An 18,560-nucleotide genomic window follows, 5' to 3' on the forward strand; every position below is an offset into this window, starting at 1 on the left:
TCCCTAGCCTGTGGCTCTGCTTAGTTTGATTCAAATTTTAATTTATCACTAAAATTCCTTCAGACAAGGGGCTAGAAACACAAGTCATCAGGCAGACTGAAATAAATCCGGTTAGGCTAGTTATTTATAAGAGAAGACAACATTTCCATCACAGATTACTGACCTGTTTTAATTTGAAGCCATCATTCTGATCATAATCATGTGGTGAATAATGATTCATTTAATTAAGTTCCAATCAGTGTAAGTCACCCAAATTTTAATAAACTATATTTTTAGCTTCAGTATTCACCCTGGATCTATATATTAGCTTAATTAATATATCCTTATAGCCTTGCCCCCTTTTGCACTGGGGAAATATTCAAGTGCACAACCACATACCTGCTACAAAGTGACAGTACAGAGCTGAAGTTTCTGCTACCTCTGGCTTAGCTTCTGTTCCCTCTTTACCATTTCTTTCTACAACACCAAAACATAATAATTGGCCTTTTGTCCATATTCTCTTCACTGTTGTACTTCCTGCTAACATTGGAGCACCATATCATTTCAACAAAGATAAAACAACAATTATTTTGTTAACATTCAACAAGTACAGCTTCCGTGAGTCTTAGACACAGACCTACCATCAACATATCAAGGGAAGTTGTTGAATGCTAACAAAAGAAATGGTAGCCTGAAAGTAGGGCGGATCTTGGGCCCTCTATGCCAGAACACTCACACATACACACACATACACGCACACACATACACAGTCACGCAAGCACAGATACTTACCCCCACTACTACCCTCCTGAGCCCATTGTGCCTGATCTATTAAACTCAAAACAAAAGACACTTGTTTGATTTGTTTTCAGGAAAAGGCCAGGCTCAAACTACCATTAAATATGCCGAACAACCCAAGGACACCCAAGATCCATGTGTGTAACCAAGCCACGCTGTCAAATCTTTAAAGCAAACTCCATGCCAAAACCCCAGTCATTAACAAGACGAAATAAAAAGAAATGAAAAACAAAACAACACAAAAAAAAAAAAAAAAACTGAACAAAGCTGCAAAGCTGAAGCTGTAAGAGCGTTCATGTTTTGCACAGCATGAATAATTGCACCCTTGGACCATCGCTGAGCTCACTGGTACACTGGCTCATGTTCGGTATAAGGGTACAAGGCCAAAGCCAGTCAGGAACGGTCTCATATGATACACTTCTGGCCAGAGCTTCAAAGAAGTCTTTCTTTACACCCAAATCATGAATCATTTTGATCACAAATCAATGCTGACATTTGTTGGGGACTTCTGTAAGTATTTGCAGTTTCAGCTTTGCAGAAAATGTACTCAGGCTGCATAATGCACAAAGCCTGCCAGCACAATAAGATATCCCGTTCACTCCACAACATCAAATATAAAAACTAAGCTTTCCCTGCACGGATTGAGACTCATCAAAAGATTTTCAAGCCTGTCCTGATGAATGATCTTTGAATATTGGGGGTTTGAGATTATAAATAAATGCAATTCCTCCTCCTTTCCATATTGCATATAAAGTGATAATGTCCCAAATATTCTTGTTCAGTGTTCAGTGTAGAAACAGGTTGACTCCTGGTTGGTTGAAATCTAGCTATGTATGCTGTTTCCATGTCTCTTGTCAACTGTCATAGAAACCTTCCAAACAATTACCAACTAAATACCAGATACATTGTTGGAAATTAAGACAAATGTTTCCAGTTAATTGTCTAGAAAATACAGGACCTGTAAAATAAAACGCTACCAAACTATGTAACACACCTTTCCGATTAGGCTGCTTGTTGTCCAAGAGACAATGCCAGTGGGCTGCTTGCAGGCTGTGGTAAAAATAGCACAGACTGTAAAAGTGAGACAAGAGTGTAGAAAGCTTCACTTCATCACAGTGGTCCAGTATCCCATACCAATATTTGTCGGGGGCATTGAGAATTATTAATAGTGCCTCTACATCCCTCTGTTACGACTTCATGTTGGCTCTTTAAATGTGATGTGATGTATAGCACAAACAAAAGTGCGGGTGTGTTTTTGTGTATTTGCATACACTGGTCGGTTTATTCAGACACCTTTACCGAAACAGTATCACATTTGTCAATGTCAACCTCCTCCCCATCCTAATCCCTCCTCTTGTCAACACTTCATTAGTAACCCCAGCAACACAAGTAAATGCAGTTGCACACACATCTGTGCACGCACAGCGGTGATAGGAAAAAAGCCACCTAGCAGTTTACAGCTTCATAACAGAAAGTGTTTTTCCTTTAGTGACACTTATTTGGAGTTGACAAGTGTTGATATGAATGGTGATAAAATGGTGATAAACAAGAATAACTCTCTGCAGATTTCCACTGAGATATGTCATATTTTATATGTGTAATTATACTACATATAATGACTGATTTACTGTGGTATGTCACAATAGTGGTAAACAAAAATAAACGCCAGAAAGCCGGAACACACATGCTTTTAATGAATTTGCAGCTACCAATGCAGGAAGCAAACATGATGCATGAAAAGGAAATATTACAAGATACAATATAATCAGTAAAAGTATGAGTGGGATCAAACGTTTACCAGTTATCTATGATTACAACAAGTGTTGCCAATAAACTAGATAGGTTTTAGATTGTGCATACATATATTTAGCATGTCAAAGACTTTTGACATTCTCAAATTAGCTCAACAAAAACAGAAACTTGTCTGCGTGAAGAGAAGTGTGATCTGCAATCAGTGGGAAGTCTGCCCCATTATTAGCATAGCATCATGAATATGCCCTGAGTGAGGCCAGAGGGTATCTACAGTGGTAACATGGTCTAAATGTGAGAATTCAAACGTCAACACACACATAGTTCTTCTACTTAAAAATCATCTTCATCATCATTTCTTTATGGTAATAATGGGGCAAACGTGAGTTGGTGGAGTCCAAAAAGAGAGATATAAGTAAATATTGGACTCATTCCAGTCAGATAAAAAACAAAACCTACTAGTGAATGCTAATGTTCCCCATGCAATGGGCAATTGATTACTAAAACATAAATATGTCAGTGTTGATGTTTACAGCTTGTGATGTTACCACCAAGTTGAAAAAATAAAGTATGAGGTTGTCAGTATTGTGCACATGCTACCAGAGGACCAGTGGCCATATGTTCTGAAGCCTGGTATATAGTGGCTCAAGATGTGTGACAGTGTGAAAAATATTGCAATGCCAATCCCAGGGTGATTTATACTTAAACCTCAAACTTAAAAGAGTTTACATGTTGATAGAATAATGTTATTAATGCATAAATCTTAATTACTTCTGGATTTGTATGAAAACCCAACAGTGTTGTGCTGTGCTAGCGGAAGGCTGCTGCAGTGGGCATCACTCTGAGCTCCTCCAGAAACTGGTCACAGTTGGGATCCCCTCTGACTGTAGGCGTCGCTGGTATCTGCACCCCAGTTAAGGGGTCAACGCACCAGCACTCGCCACGCTGGCCGTGGTTGGACATGTTGCACTGGAAAGAGGGAAGAAAAACACAAACTAGACAAGTTGGAAAACACAAAGTAAAAAGAGGGAGGGGTAAGGATGCACAGTGGGAAGCATGGGGAGTGCTAATGAAGCATGGCGTATGGTGGCTCAGGATGTGTCTATGTGTATGTGTGCGTGTGATCATCTGGTGCTGGGGGACTATTGGATGAGAGTGAGGGCTATGGTTTGGGTGGGACAGCACTCGTCCAATAACAGCCCATCTTCAGGTCATGCCCCCAACCCACAACTCATCCACAACCACACATGCCATCATAGACATACAAACACACACAGAGCATGCCAGTAGAGCAGCCCCCCCACAGAGACCCCCTCTACTCAGAAATGAGGTCGTAATTGAAGTGGACACAGTTTACGCTGCGCACGCGGGGCGGCCGAGTAGGGAACCGCAAGAAGAATGAAGAGCTGGGGGTGAAGAAAAGACTTTCCATTTTCTTCCTTGGATGAAAAAGAACAAAAAAAGTGACAGTTACAGTAATTACCGCGCGGAGGAGGGACAACTCCAAAAGGAAGCCGAGTGTTGAGGTGGTACAGTGTTCCTCCCCTGGGAACCGAGGACTCCAGTCCAAAACAATGCTGTTGTTTGTGACCAGTGATGAAAATTGGCTGAGTGGTTGAGAGCCCTGCTTTAGGAAACTGTGGCACCTATTCAAATCTTCTTTTCTGCTCTACTATCCTCGTAAGAAAACACTGGATATGTGACCTTGTTTGTCCTCCTCTGTCTGATTTCTATGGGTGAGCAGAATTCAAATTCAAACCCCCAGTAGGAAGCACAGTTTGTTCCACGAGCTTAACAAAGGTCTTCCCATGAAGTACGCCAAACAGTTTTATTGCCTTGTAACCTTGAGCTCAGAAGCTTGTTGCCTCATTCATGATGACAACATCTCTCCACGCACTTGTGTTTGTGTGTATGTGTGTTGTCAAAGGGCAGACTGCTCGGAAGGAGGGTGTGTGCGTTTAGAAAAAAAAGGGGAAGGGGGTTTATTTACCAGGGTGATTTTGCCAGGCTAGATAGAAGACAGTGTGTGCGTCTGAATGTGTGTGTGTGTGTGCATGTGTGTCAGACTATGAAAGAGAAAAGAGGGGAACTCCAAGGGAGAGCTACACAAAATGATATGCAGATCTGTGCGTGTGAGGAGTCAGGGAGAGGTCAGGGAATGAAAAGAGAGATAGAAAAGGTAAAGGAAAAAGCAGGAACAACATTAAAAGATGAAACTGAGTCATGTGTTTAGGTGAACTAGCACTGACTCAAACCAGCCATGGTTCCAGCACCACCTGAAACCTGACCACGTGTGCGACCGTTTGAACCTCTCCGCGCTCTTGTGTTACAGTTCGCCCCGGTTAAAGCAAGTGACCGGTGAAAACTGCTGCTGCTCTCTCTCTGTGGGGCGAAAAACTTTCAAACATGTCACGGTCCTGGCCAAAAACCTCTCCAGTGATGTCACAGCAGGTGTTTTGTCTTCGACCGGGGATGGAAAGCACCTGCTGTGACATCACTCGATTGTGGTGTGGCCGCTATCGTGACATTTTTTGGAAGTTTCCACCCACAGAGAGCGGCCGTGTTCCGCCGTGTGATTCACTGTTCATTTTATTTTGAAAAGATGACAAATGAGTTTACTAAGGATGTGATATGAATTATCCATCATCTCCAGTGAATAATGGAATTTGAATGAATGAGTGCAATGTTTTCCCATGGCACAAAATACAGTATCAGGGGCCAACTCCATTCTCTCACTCTCTCACACTGTTTATACATTTTGGGATGTGTGTCATTTTATAAACATACTGGATTTCTAAACTTACCTACAACATTGTGTTTGTATGCATCTCTGAAAACTGGGAAGTAAAGGTCTGCGGGTTTGCAGTGGCAAGAAATAGAAGTATGTGGACCCTTAGTTACCTTATTCTGCATTAATAAGTCTTAAACATTGGTCTTAGCTTCATCCAAGTCACAAGTATGGATAAACACAACATGCTCAATATAATACGACAACCTCAGACATATAATATTCTAACAACAATTTCATGCTTACCCCTGGCAGGTGGACACAAACCCAACACACACCAATAAATAGATAATAATAAGATAATCAAAGCATGCATGAAGACCAAAAACAACATCAAATCAAATAGAAGCTGTAGATGCTAAAGCTGTAATGTTTAGCACAGGACTAGAACTGCTGTAGACTGATCCATGGCCTCCACTGACTCTGGTCCTGGAGAACCACTCTCCTTCTGCACTTACAGCTTCTGAGTGGCTGAACACATGATGTGCTGATCCAGGTAATAAGCAATAGGTGGGGATAGTTGGAAAACAAGCAAGAGAGTGGCTCTCTAGAGCCTCCCTGGCTGAGCTTTTCGTTGAAGCTACAACTTTGTTACCTCGCCGAGCATCCTGTGTCGTGCCCGTGGAGTCATCAAAGCTGGGCGCCTGCTTCTAGAGGGAGTAGCCACAGAACTAAATCATCTGTATTTATAGATGGTTTGTCAAACTGTGGACTGATGAATATCTAAACTCTAAGATTACTTACTCACTGTAACCCTTCCCAGCTGTATGCAGCTCAGCAGTGCTCGATCATAATTCTTGTGAGATCACCTTTTTATTTGTGAGGCCAGGTTCACATCAGGAGATGCTTCTCGTGAACGGCAAAATTTAAAACGTCCAATTAGGTTTTTTCGATCGCATTACTTGAGGGGTTCATATACTTTTACTAACCTATGCTGTGGATGCTTAAATGGGCAGCCACGACTTGAAAACTATGTGAGGGTTTGAATGTTGTGGTGGACGGGACAGGGGCCAACGTGGGCACTCCGACATATCTGTGGCTACACAACCTCATACACAGCAAACTGTGATGCACTGCCTTTTCACATGTGCTGATAATGGTCTGGTTTAAATTATTCCCATGCTGACTCCTGTTTACCAAAACATTTAAACCAGCAGCACTATTGTTGCAGCTTGTGTGCACACTATGCTTTGTGTGTTATTAAACTACATATAGAGAAACTGATGACATCTAACAGAGGATCACAATTTATAGGCTGATCACTGTTAACACGGATCATATTGTAACTGTACTGTCTTATGCATCCCTCTTTTATCAGCTAACTCGGCAGAATTTGTGTTTCAATATACAAGTAGTGTGATGCAGTGAGGCAAGCACTGTGTTCACGGCTCACCTGCTTAGGGTTGTACAATCCATGTCTGTCACAGTTTGGAAATTTGAGCTCATACAGGTTCTCCAGTGGGCCTCTGTTATCGTCAGAGGTCATTTTGGAGATCTCCTCTAAGACCTGGTCCAGCTCCTGCTGACAGGCACTCTGACAGGACAAAGACGGAGACAATTATTTGTACTTAGCAACTATTAAAGAAGATTCACAAAAACATTTATAATGTAAAGTAAGAAATGTAAAGGGACCAGAAGTGGAGTACGGCAAGTTGTGCTGCAGTTTGAATCCTAGGAATATCCTCTGTCCAAGAAAAAGAATGGCAAAATAAAATACATCTGTGTGTCTTGTAAAAATGTCACAAATATTCACATTTATACCAAGGTTTTTTATGAGGTGCAGTTATTTGAGCAGAAAGTTCAGCCAGTATGACTTATGTGAGTCTGGCGGAGTGGAATATGAGGGACTAGACTGCTTAACTCAGCAGGTGGCCACGGCCACACACACAACCTAACCTAAACACATACAAGCACCAACAAATATACAGCGCATGTTATTCCATACACACTTTACCAAATACACGGTGAGCGTATCAGGCTGCCTGTGGGATCAAAGAGGTCCAGTTTCATGATTAGTTGGCTGAGGATGAGAGAGAAGCGCAGGAGGAGGCACAGTCTGCCACAAACCTTATCAAACATCTGGACATATGGATGAAAAGGACGCACTCTCGCTCTTTCACATTCTTTTACTGTTGCGGACTCCTCGTCTCTCTCACTCTCATAATAAGACATAAATCCATACCTTAGCACACGCATCCTCCATTTCTAGTGGCTCCTGCAGTCTGTATTGAGGGATAGGTGTGCATTTTTTATGCCAAATACATATGCACATGGCATAAAATATGACTACACTCACATTTCATACCTACACTAATTTGAGGATCTAAGAACAGAAGGTTTAATCTGTGTCCATACTGTGACATGACCCCAGCTCTGATGTATGCATTTTGTGTACTGTACTTGACCTCTAATGGCCACCCACAACGAAGTGCATCCATGCTTGACACCAGCACCTCCCCCTGTCCAGCTGCATCACTCCTTGTACTACATTCTCTCTTTTGTTACTTCTAATGATCCCGTCAATACTGTCGTAACCTCTCTCTTATGATTTTTTTGTTTTGTTTTGTTGTGCTGCATCAGAGTGCATTAAGTGAGGGAGAAAATGAGTAAATGCATATCATTGTTTGCTATGATGAGACATATATGCAGCCCCCAGCGCCCCAGCTCATTTGCATGAGACAGAAAGAAAATCTGTGTTTGTCCGCCATGCCGTTAAGGATTTTCCAGGAACTGTTTTCGTTTTTTGTGAAGCTGCGTTTGAGACTGTGAAATGTTGGGTGAGCGTTAAAGAATGGGCCGCGGGGTGGGGGCGGAGGGGTCTAATCTATAGATTGCTTTAAACTGCCAACGCACATTCCACTGTGGAGAGCAAACAATATCTCTTTTCAATATGATGATGCTCATTATGTGCAATTACTGAAGCTAAGAAAACTCCTGCTTCTGCATATAATTAAACACATGATAGTAAATGTATTTATTTGGATCGTAGGGTCCATAGCCTAATGTAACTACAACAAGCCCCAGATGATGACAGTTACATGTTAAAATCAAATTAAATAAACATACATTTGCATATACATTTGAATTTGTGTTTGCATATATGTATGTAAACACAAATTTAAATGCAGCAAGTATTAGGACAATGCAAAAACAAGGCACGGTGCAGTTTGCTGAAGCATGAATTTCACCATTCAAAATCAACCTGCTGTCCGTTTAAACAGCAGGTTGATTTTGATGTTTGCTAATTTTTATATTATTTATTTATTTATTGCTGTACTGATGTTGCAGATAATGTAATTTCAGATCAAATCTATAGCTGAGAAATAAACGAACTAACAATGGAAAAAAAAAAACATCATCATGTTGGTCTAAAGTCATGAGAGCTGTGTTTGGTAAAGAGAATATGCAGCAATCAGTCAAAACATCAACATCACCACACTGTGTTCATGTTGTGTTATTCTTCATTGTCCAAGACTGTGAGAACAATTCAGGTGTGCCAGCCCAGGGTCGCTGGGGGGTTAATGTATGCTAAGAGTTGAGGTTGTGTAAGCAAGCCCATGTGATGAAGGTTAAATGAGATTGCAGTGGACAGTGATAAAAGAGCTGTGCACGTGCCTGTAGCTGCCTGCTGTAATGCCCAGAGGAGGGCACTACTGCACCAGACAGTTTTTGCTCACACAGCACATTTTTGACCTCTTGTCACTGCTTGCTTTTGATAAACAGACTTAGCATTTGACCGCACTTTGCCATGTTCACTGAAACTACAGTACACAGCGAATAAAGGTGGAGTTACTATTGCTCTGCATTGCTGTTGTGTTTTAGCATGTTTTGCTGGAATTATTTAATCTGTTTCTGTATGTAAATAAGAGTGCAGGTACCTGATACACTTTCTGGGTTTGAGCATCCTCTAGTTGATTTGTCTTCATCTTGGTTTTGCGCTCATTCTGGTGTTGCCTCCTGGCAGACTCCTGCCATATCCGAGTATCTATAGCAGGTCTCTTGGTGTGTGGATTCTCAGTGCCGTGCACCTCTGCAGCAAATAAACACACAAAGAAACACAGACACATAAAGTTGATTCAGTACATGTGCAGATAAGACCTGCCTTGGCCTTCTGGAAAACAGACTGCACAGTCATGGGCCCAAATAATGCTATTTAAACCTAATTTAACCATTCTGCTTTTAATCCCTGTGTAACATTCAATGCTCTGTGGCTTCTTAGAAATCCTTCTTCTGATGCAGTTCGTTGAGCATGAAAGAAATCTGTGTCCTGCTTTTGGGTATGTATTTGGCACATGTTAGACACACAAAACGGCTTCACCATCTCTGGTTGCACTTTAAAACACACTTTTTTGTATGCCATTCAGTGTGGGGACACTCATTGACATACAGTAATGCATTCCCTAGCCCCCCTACTGTCATGTAGGGCAAGTTAATCTACTCTGTTTCAATTTTTAATTTATCACATGTACTGCCTTACCCTAACCCTAACCATCACAACTAACTGCCTCACCCTAAACTTTACTCTCACCCTAAAACCTAGTCTTTACCCCGAAATTGCTTGTTAAACACCCTTTCTCATTGTGAGGCAGCAAAAATGTCCTCACTTTGTAAAAATGTCCTCAGTTTAGTGGTAAAACATTCATGCTGGTCCTCACAGTGATTTTTTCTGTATCTATTCTTTGATCATTTTTCTAATAAAGGTTCTTTTTACAAGTCATCTTAACCCTGGAATTAGAAGATCAAGTCACTGTGTGTCCCCAGGACATCCTGTGTCCCTCATACATCATGTTGCTAATACCATACTGGACAGTCAGGTGTTGCAATGGCTGTAATTAGTGTGGAGACAGCTTAAAAAGACTTGCTAAGATCTTTTCTGTGAAATAGCAAATGTACTACATCTAGCCCATTTAGCTTTATAACACAGGAATTATGGTGCACTTGGCACAGGTCTCCTCTGGGCAGTGGGGTCACTCTCCGTGTATTTCCTATCGCTTGTTATGCTGAAGTATGTTTAGCATTTGGTGAAGGCAGCAGGGACAAATCACAAACAAGATAACAAGTTAATTCACAACAGATGCAGGCAGGGTATGATGGTAAATGAATTCAGAAAGTCAGTGCTTAGTTCATTTGGCTATATGTCTGTGCTGGTATAACACAAACACATGGAGGGTTCAACGCTCGACATTTATCAACATGGTCTTAGTCATCACAGCCATAATGATCCTGGTCTTACACTGAGACAAAAGCGTTGACTGAATTAAAGAGCTGAGCTTGACTCGAAGGTGAGTCCAGACTCGTGAGGAAGCTCTTCTAATGACGGCTTTTCATGCTGAGTATGGAGAAAAATTTTGGGGGGGGGGAGGTGGCGGGTGGAAAAGGAGGGATGGGAATGATATCTAACCTACCTGCCAGAGGCTTTATCTGTGTCTGAGTGTTCTGTGACATTGTGGGTGTCTGTAATCTGAGCTATAAACACCTGAGCAAAACTCTGAGGTTGTAAATCACACTGTTTTCATAGAATTATTTTAAAACATAAACATCAACATAATGAATGAAACGTGATATCTGAAACTCTGAAGCTACATGTATGTCGCACTTGCAAATGAGCCATATCTTCTTAGGAAACAATTATTGTTTTGTACTGTGGAATTACTAAATGATCTAGTGTCACATCATGTTGACTTTGTACCCATGGTCTCTTGCTATTTTTCTGTGCAACTAGATCTGTCTAAGCAGCGTGAGTTATTGCAAGTGTTGAAACAAAGCCATGCAGCAGCTCTTGGATGTTACACACCTGGTGAGGAACCAGATTCCAAGGACTGGCAGTGGGCAAAGAGTTGGACTGAAATTGAGGCCTGGTTAAGGATCATGAAAAGATGGTTATCCTCAGTTAGGAAAAAAGGAAACACACATCAGCTGTGAAACAAACTTTTATATAACACTGCCTGGTCTCATGTCTTGAAATGTACCACCAGCCCTGTACTTTACATTGTGGAGCTCAATGCTCCATGTAAACAAGCACACAATGAAAATGCTAACATTGTGATGTGTAAGGTCACATTAACTATGATCTGCATGTCAACCTAGCCTGTTAGCATGCTAACATATTAGTACCAATTAGTACCAATTAATTTTTAAGAGAACATCAAATTCAATGGGTTCACGTTAGACATTTTCACACTGAATCTGTTTAATCTATTTAATTATACGACCTGCTGGTCATGAGATTACAAGCACAGCAGAGATCAGTGTTCAAAGTGACACCTGCAGACCGCATTATACTTATGCAAGAGAGACAAACCTCTTTTTAATATAACTAATATAGATGCATTTTCTTAAGTGATTATTTATTGTATTGCACTGACAAGCACGTTTCGTCTGAAATGGCAACAGGCAATAGAGCAGGAGTGCTGTATCTTTGTCTAACTGTCTAAGCTTAAAACATACATGGTACAGGTTTTCTATACTTGTGTTACAGAGCTCGTGTTCTATAGACACAAAAAAAAAAAAAAAAATCCAGGACAGCATGTTCCAGAGAGAAGAAAAAACACATCTAAAGCCAACAGCCGTCATCTAAATACTGTGTTGTTGATTCTGTCTTCACTGCCATAGAAACTACCTGTCTCGAGCTGTTAGGAGTGTTGGCTTTTAGTACTGCCTTTGAGCAATGCTTTCACAGTTCTTTCATAGCACAGCATGAGTAATGTCTTTCCAGAGTTGCTTAGCATTAATGTATTTGCCCTGTTATCGTATACACTAGAGCTTCTGAGCCTCCGAAACGTCACGTGCATCCCTGGCCAAGAAAGTGGCCTTACAGTATTTTAAACCACTGTTGATGTGAATGGTTCCTCTCAAGCCTTTGACCACTTCAAACACGTTACTGCTGGCAAATGTACAAATAGTAACTAAATAATGAAGAAGGTTTTGTCTAGCCATAGATCCCCCCGAACCTTTTACGGTTAGCGCGTTCTTTCAACCCTTGATGTTGCTCTGCTTCCATGTGCCTGTGTGTATCATCCTAACCAGATGAGGTTCGCCTTTGTAGTTTGAGGGGAAAACTGTTGGCAATTGTTGCTTCTGGAGTGTTTGTCAGACATAAAAGACAATGGCTGTGTCCGAAATCATCGCCCTGTTCGCTCACTCAGAGTCAATAAGGTGTTGCACAATGATCATTTTCTTCTAAAATGGGGAGCAGTGCACTGTGGGAAAAAATTGTGTACATGCAATGTACTATTTTTTGTTCCACTGTGAAAGCTTTCAGTGCACTATATAGTGAACACAACATACCACAAAATGGCAAAGATATGTACATAGTAAACAGGAAGTGTTTTCACACATGCATAGTAAGTGTACGTAAGGTCAAAGGTCAAAGTGATTTACATTTGCACAATGTACACTATTCACCAGTGACATAAGGTGTCATTTTTACTTTTGATTTGATGAGAAAATTAGAAATTCTATGTTATAAAACTGACCGAGAAGAAGTTAATTTTAGTCTACTGGGAGATAAAGCATGTCATTATCATCATGTTTCATGTTGTGGATTTATTATTTATTAAATATTATACCATAAATAATGTACAGGTGCCTCAAAATTGCATTTTGGTAGAGTGGTAAATTCTGAATCTTTAATGTTGAAATCATATTATGCAACATGTGACTTTTCAACTTGAACTCTTTTCAGATTAACAGAGGGAGGGCTTCCCATTTACACCTCAGGGGTAGTTTTCTTAGAATTGCAGGCAACAGCATGTAGTCCCACCCAAAATGATCTCTTTTGGCTTCACCTTTTCCTGTGGATGTGTAATGCCCACATACTATGTGCACACACATCTACATAGAGTAATTAAAGACCTGAGAAGGTGAATGAAGGAGAAAGAGCAAGTCTCAGCAGAAGATCACCTGCAGGGCAACAAGGGCAGTATTAGACCACCGACAAGAGGAGGAAGAAAAACAGACAGAGAGCTTCTGTGGTGAAGTGGTATACTAATGGCTGGAGAAGGGAGGAGGTTTTGTGGTTTGCATAGTTTAAATAGCAAAAAATACACACATGCCATTGTATTATTACCTGGTGGTGAGATGGACTGAAGTGAAGGCCCTAGTGTTGAATACACCTATAACCCTACATTATAACAAGTACGAATGTGAATATTGGACGATTCTCTAACACTCTGAGACAGCTCTCCTGTAAAGTATTAGTCCATAAGTTGTTTTTTGCTAAGTGGTTATTTAAACCAAAATGTATTGTAGTTAGGCACCTAATTATGACACGGACAAAGAACAGGCTGAGCTAACAGGGTATATGTGGCACAAAGGCGCCACACAGGAAACTGATGTTCAAGTCCAGTGTAAAACTTAAGCATCACCGTTCCACAGCTCTAACTACATCCTGTAACATTGAGAAAGTTCATATTTTAACCCAAGCCGTGGTATTAAACCTACCCAAAATAGCTTTTACAAAGACTGTGTAATCTGCAGCCATGTTACTGACAGATGCTGTCCACCTGGTGTGGACAGTACTTTGTGCGAGATGGTGTATTAATTTTCTTTGTTGAGAATTCAAGCATTCATGCTTTTATTCATTTGGAAAGCAAAGCTTACACCTTTGGCCAGACTGGAACCTTTGTGAGCCATGATGGGAAGGACATTTCCAAGTCAACTCCCGTTGCAAAAATAGTTCAAGTGGAAACACTGAAGATGATGTGCCATTTCTAATATTACATGCTCTTCCAATTTGGATGAATTCAAACCATGGATTTAAACCGCTAGCGTTGCTGTTTTCTGTCACCTTTGCAATGTGGAAAACTGCAAAAGTGCACTTGCCAAAAAGTGTTGAAAGGCTACGTTTAGTGACATCAGCAATATAAAAGTGCAGAATAACAGCAGATATGAAGTGTGGTCCTAGCAGACAAAGCTTGTGGTTGGTTTATTTGAACTCTGGACTGTTTACTCAGGCAGTCATACTGTTTACTTCAGTTTAGTGAGAATATTGCCATTTGAACTCAGATTGACACCAGATAGCCATGACGAAACCTCTAAAAGTGCAAGCCCCCGTTCTCTTTCAACTTAACACAATTGTGGTTCTTTAGAAATGAGAATGTAAAGTCAACTAACTGCAGGAACCAATCCCAAATGTGCGTTTCAGGGAGAGAGACAATGTTATCTCATAGCCAACAGTTACTCAGGCTTCAAAAACCAAGGGTAATGCAGTGAACTGAAAAGCCAAGGGTAATGCAGTGAACTGAGGGTAACCCAGTTTCAGCTGATGCTAAGGGATGCAACCTTTCCTTTATGTGTTCTAACAGGTTTGAACACCAAAGACAGTAAATCACAACAGAAAGTGTAGACAAATCTGTGGTGCTTAGCTAAAGTTACAGCACATTGAATTGAAAACCAGTCTGTGATCACAAAGAGTCCTAAAATAAGCGAAGAAGAAAACCTCAGTTATTAGTAAGTACAGTACAATGCTCCCAGGGTGCATACTAAAAGAGTTGTCTTCCTGTTGTCATGGAGATCTGCAACTTTGGTTGTAGTGTGCATATTTATTTATTGAATGCTAACGCTCCAAAACTGAATTGCGTTTTTAATTTCCCTCTTATTGTCTCTGTCGAGTACCAGAACCAACATGCACCGTCAAAATAAGACGCTCCCAACAAGAGAGCTTTTAGGATATGTGGGTTACAGACGTGTTATGGGTTCATTGCAGGGATAGTGCTTGCGTGCTCTCATAGATGTGGGCCTGCCACTGCTTGCCAAATGTATTGCATATGTCAACATTAATTTTCAAAAATCGATAGTGACTTTTGTCCCTAATAACTATAATGTGGGAGAGTGAGGCTTGACGTTTCTGTGTCCCCGTGGGATTTCTGGGTTATTTCTTTTGGGGAGTTATTGTGACTTAATGTGTTTGATGTACAGTAGATGATGTGATTTTTCTGACAAAAATAAGTCCTGCAGGGAGCATACAGTTTTGACTCGATGTGCAGCCATCCGTGAAAGCTCTTTATTTTTAGGTAAATGTCTTAATGTAAGACCTTGCTATGGTGACAGATCAAAACTAGCAGCCTGGATCATGACACACATGCAGAAATATAAATTACTATGTTCCCTGATGCTGGAACAGTTTAATTGACTGGATGCAAGTACTTGGCAGAAGTCTAATATTGTAATCTACAAAACAAGACTGTACACATACAGTATACTATAGTACTACTATGTCACCTTTGGGCTACACTACATCATGATCCATAAATCATGGACACACTCACACTCCTAGTAAAGCCTTGTAGTGTAACAGGAACGTCTGGATTTTATTTTTCTTTAAGGCAAAGGAAACAACACAGGCTATTAAAAGGACTGTGTCCATCATATGAGTCATGTAACAAACAGCAAAATAAACATAAACCTAGTTTACTTAGAGTAATCATAATAATAATCACTTACCATTTGTGGCCTGGTGGTCCAGACTTGTTGTGACATCCACTTCTACTTTTTGTCCACATCGACCTAAACCGTGTATGAGCTGTTGCAAAGGTAAGTCAGCATCCGTGCTCGGGTAGCACCTCAGGCCACTGGAGCACCTCGGTGTGTAGACCCCGCAAAGCTCCCCTTCTTGCCTGGCACACACTGGACAGCAACCACAACCTGGCTCTCTAACTATTTCCGCACATACTGTTGCAACTTTGGGGCACACGGCTAAATGCTCTGCAGTGCAACTTGGGCATCTGAAAATTAAATCCCCAAGTATAATTCCAGGCAAAGCAAAGTATGCAAACAGCAACCTGTGTGTAAAATAAATAACCATTCTAACGTTGGTTAGGTTTAATAGGGACTACTGAAATCAAGAATGAGCTTCGGAAGATAACAGTATGAACCTCATGTTGGTGAAAGTCAACTGTGTGAAGGTAAACATTGTGATACCACTGGCAGGGTCCTATCTGCTCTCATATTACTGGCTCAGTGCAAAAACAAGAATGCTCGTAACTCTCTGCATCAGAGCATACATACTGGTGTGACTGATTTCAGCTTATTTGTGATTATCAAATCGTGAAATGAAAGGTACTCTCATCGTGACACAATTAGATTTACTGGCATCATATTATTGTAAAAGTCTATTCTAATTCAATAAACAACATTAACTAAAGACACAAGGTGCATTGTATCCCATTTATATCATCTTTTATTTTTTCACTGGATGGACAAACACTGTAGAGCTGGCTCAACACCATGCACTCGACACAATAGAGAACTCTATCTTTACTGGAGAATATTAAAGTCAGTGCTCAGTGTCTGTGATGTGGACACTTCGTTTGATGAATATCAGTTGGAGCAAAAGGACTATGCAGCCCAATTATTTATTCTAGTCAACCTAATGGTTTGTGTTACCAAATACACCTAACAAAACCCAATGTTCAGCCTGGCTGAACCTCAGCTCTGAACAAGTGACCATAGACTTACACCACGTAGCTCTGACCTCACTGTGGTGTTTCTTTTCCCACTTTTTTTTTCAGTGCATTATCTATGTGCAAATGTGTACAAAGGATACAGTATCTGATTGCAGCATTGCTGCTGGTTAGAAATTTGACCAATCAGAGCTTCGTAGGAAAAAGAAAAGCACACACAGCAAACACACTGATCACAACAGACAAACTGAGAATGTTTTTTTTTTTTTTTAGATCATTGCTTTTATTGAATCACATCGAGCTAGTTAAAACTCTCTATAATAATAAAGAAGAAGCTTCACATCACCAGGTTTTCAAACGTCAATATGAATTACTATGAAAATACATTGCTGCATCCTTGACCCCACTCTCTCAGATATTGAACCACTGCATTTTAAAGCTCAGTACAGATAATCACACATTACTCAGACTTGCATAATTGTAATCACAGCAGGTGTTGACTGATGAATGTGCTGTGAATAGAGGTTACGATCCGTGACATCAGCCTAATGGTATAAAGTAGCAACAAGGTGATAAACTGAGCAATTAAGACAACACTACTGTAAAATAATAATAATAATGCCTGATAACTAACTTCTTACTTTGTGGTCTTTCATTTTATGGGTTACTTTTTTCAATTAAGATGTCATATCTTTCCACTGAACTCTCAGCCTCATGACAGCGGCGCCTGCAGTGTTTACAGTCTGCCTGTTAGCTTCAGCATGAAGGCTGCTTTTGTTTTAGCACTGGTGGGTGGTAGATTGATAGTCGTTCTGTGTTAACAGGATACAGAAGTGCTGACATGGGGATGCAACCTTCTCAAAAAGAGCAATGCTCGAATTTTGTGGACCGAAACCAAGGGAGGGACTGGTTCAGCTTCTCCAGTTGCAGGTGTGAAGTGAAAACTCTCCAGATTCAATGTTGGAAGGAGAAGCTGTTCTGTTCTCAATGTTGTTGGTTAATAACTACTCCAGTGGTAAAGTGTTAACAAATCGACTACATCAGTACAATTACATACTGAATATAAACGTTGTTTAACATGAAGACAGGCAGAGCTCATTATCAGGTAATTCTGGTATGTCAGGACGGTCAGATGATGAAGTGTGTGTTGCACCCCTCGGAGCTGCACTAACAGGAAACTACAAGTCCATGAAGCGAGGAGGATATTTCCTCATCTTCGAGTGACCCTAAGATGCATGCAAGACTTTTCCAGCCCCGCAGTGTGGCTCCACCGTGATGTCAGTGCAGCTCCCTGTTTGAGGCTCTTCAACTTTGCTGGTCTGGGAGAGTATGAAGTAATGTCTTGTTGGGCCATCTGTCCACACACAGCATGTGTTTACTGGCATACAAATGAAGCAGATTTTAAGATTCATATAATATTATGAGTTAACTAAGAGGCTCTGATTACTTTTTTGACAAGATTGATAAGATTTTTTATTTATTTTACTTTGTGTGTACAATTTGAACATTTTGTTCCTTGGCATCCGTCAGCGGTGGTGTCAAAACAACTTTGTGGCAGTTGGTAATGCATGAAATTAGTTTGGCACAAATACCCTGGCGTGGCGAGGAATTTTTGACTTTTTGGCCTCAACTCAGATTTTAAAGCACTTTAAATTTGTTTCCTTCCCTCCCACATATGCAGCTGCAAGTGTCTTTGCTTAGTCATTCATTGAAGAGGAATTGAAGCTCCATTTTAAGAAATAATTTAAAAAATATATGCTTACTATGTTCATTTGATTCAGCCCAATAAAACTGTTAAATGTGAGTTCAGATGCAGGTGCTGAATGGCCCACTGATAAGAGTGG

At 40.7% G+C, this 18,560-nt stretch overlaps 1 protein-coding gene across 1 annotated transcript; it reads right to left on the reverse strand.

The window, feature by feature from the left end:
- Window positions 1–2,449: 2,449 nt before the first annotated feature.
- On the reverse strand, window positions 2,450–16,203 carry LOC113172615 (insulin-like growth factor-binding protein 2-B). The gene is made up of 4 exons (XM_026375568.1): window positions 15,758–16,203; window positions 9,193–9,344; window positions 6,708–6,848; window positions 2,450–3,495 (listed from the first exon to the last, which is right to left on the reverse strand). The coding sequence occupies exons 1-4, from the start codon at window positions 16,116–16,118 to the stop codon at window positions 3,337–3,339; spliced, it is 813 nt and encodes a 270-aa protein (XP_026231353.1). The 5' UTR covers window positions 16,119–16,203; the 3' UTR covers window positions 2,450–3,336.
- Window positions 16,204–18,560: the final 2,357 nt, after the last annotated feature.

This window comes from Anabas testudineus, chromosome 21 (genome assembly GCF_900324465.2).
Source record: "Anabas testudineus chromosome 21, fAnaTes1.2, whole genome shotgun sequence".
In the NCBI taxonomy this organism is placed as follows: domain Eukaryota; kingdom Metazoa; phylum Chordata; class Actinopteri; order Anabantiformes; family Anabantidae; genus Anabas; species Anabas testudineus.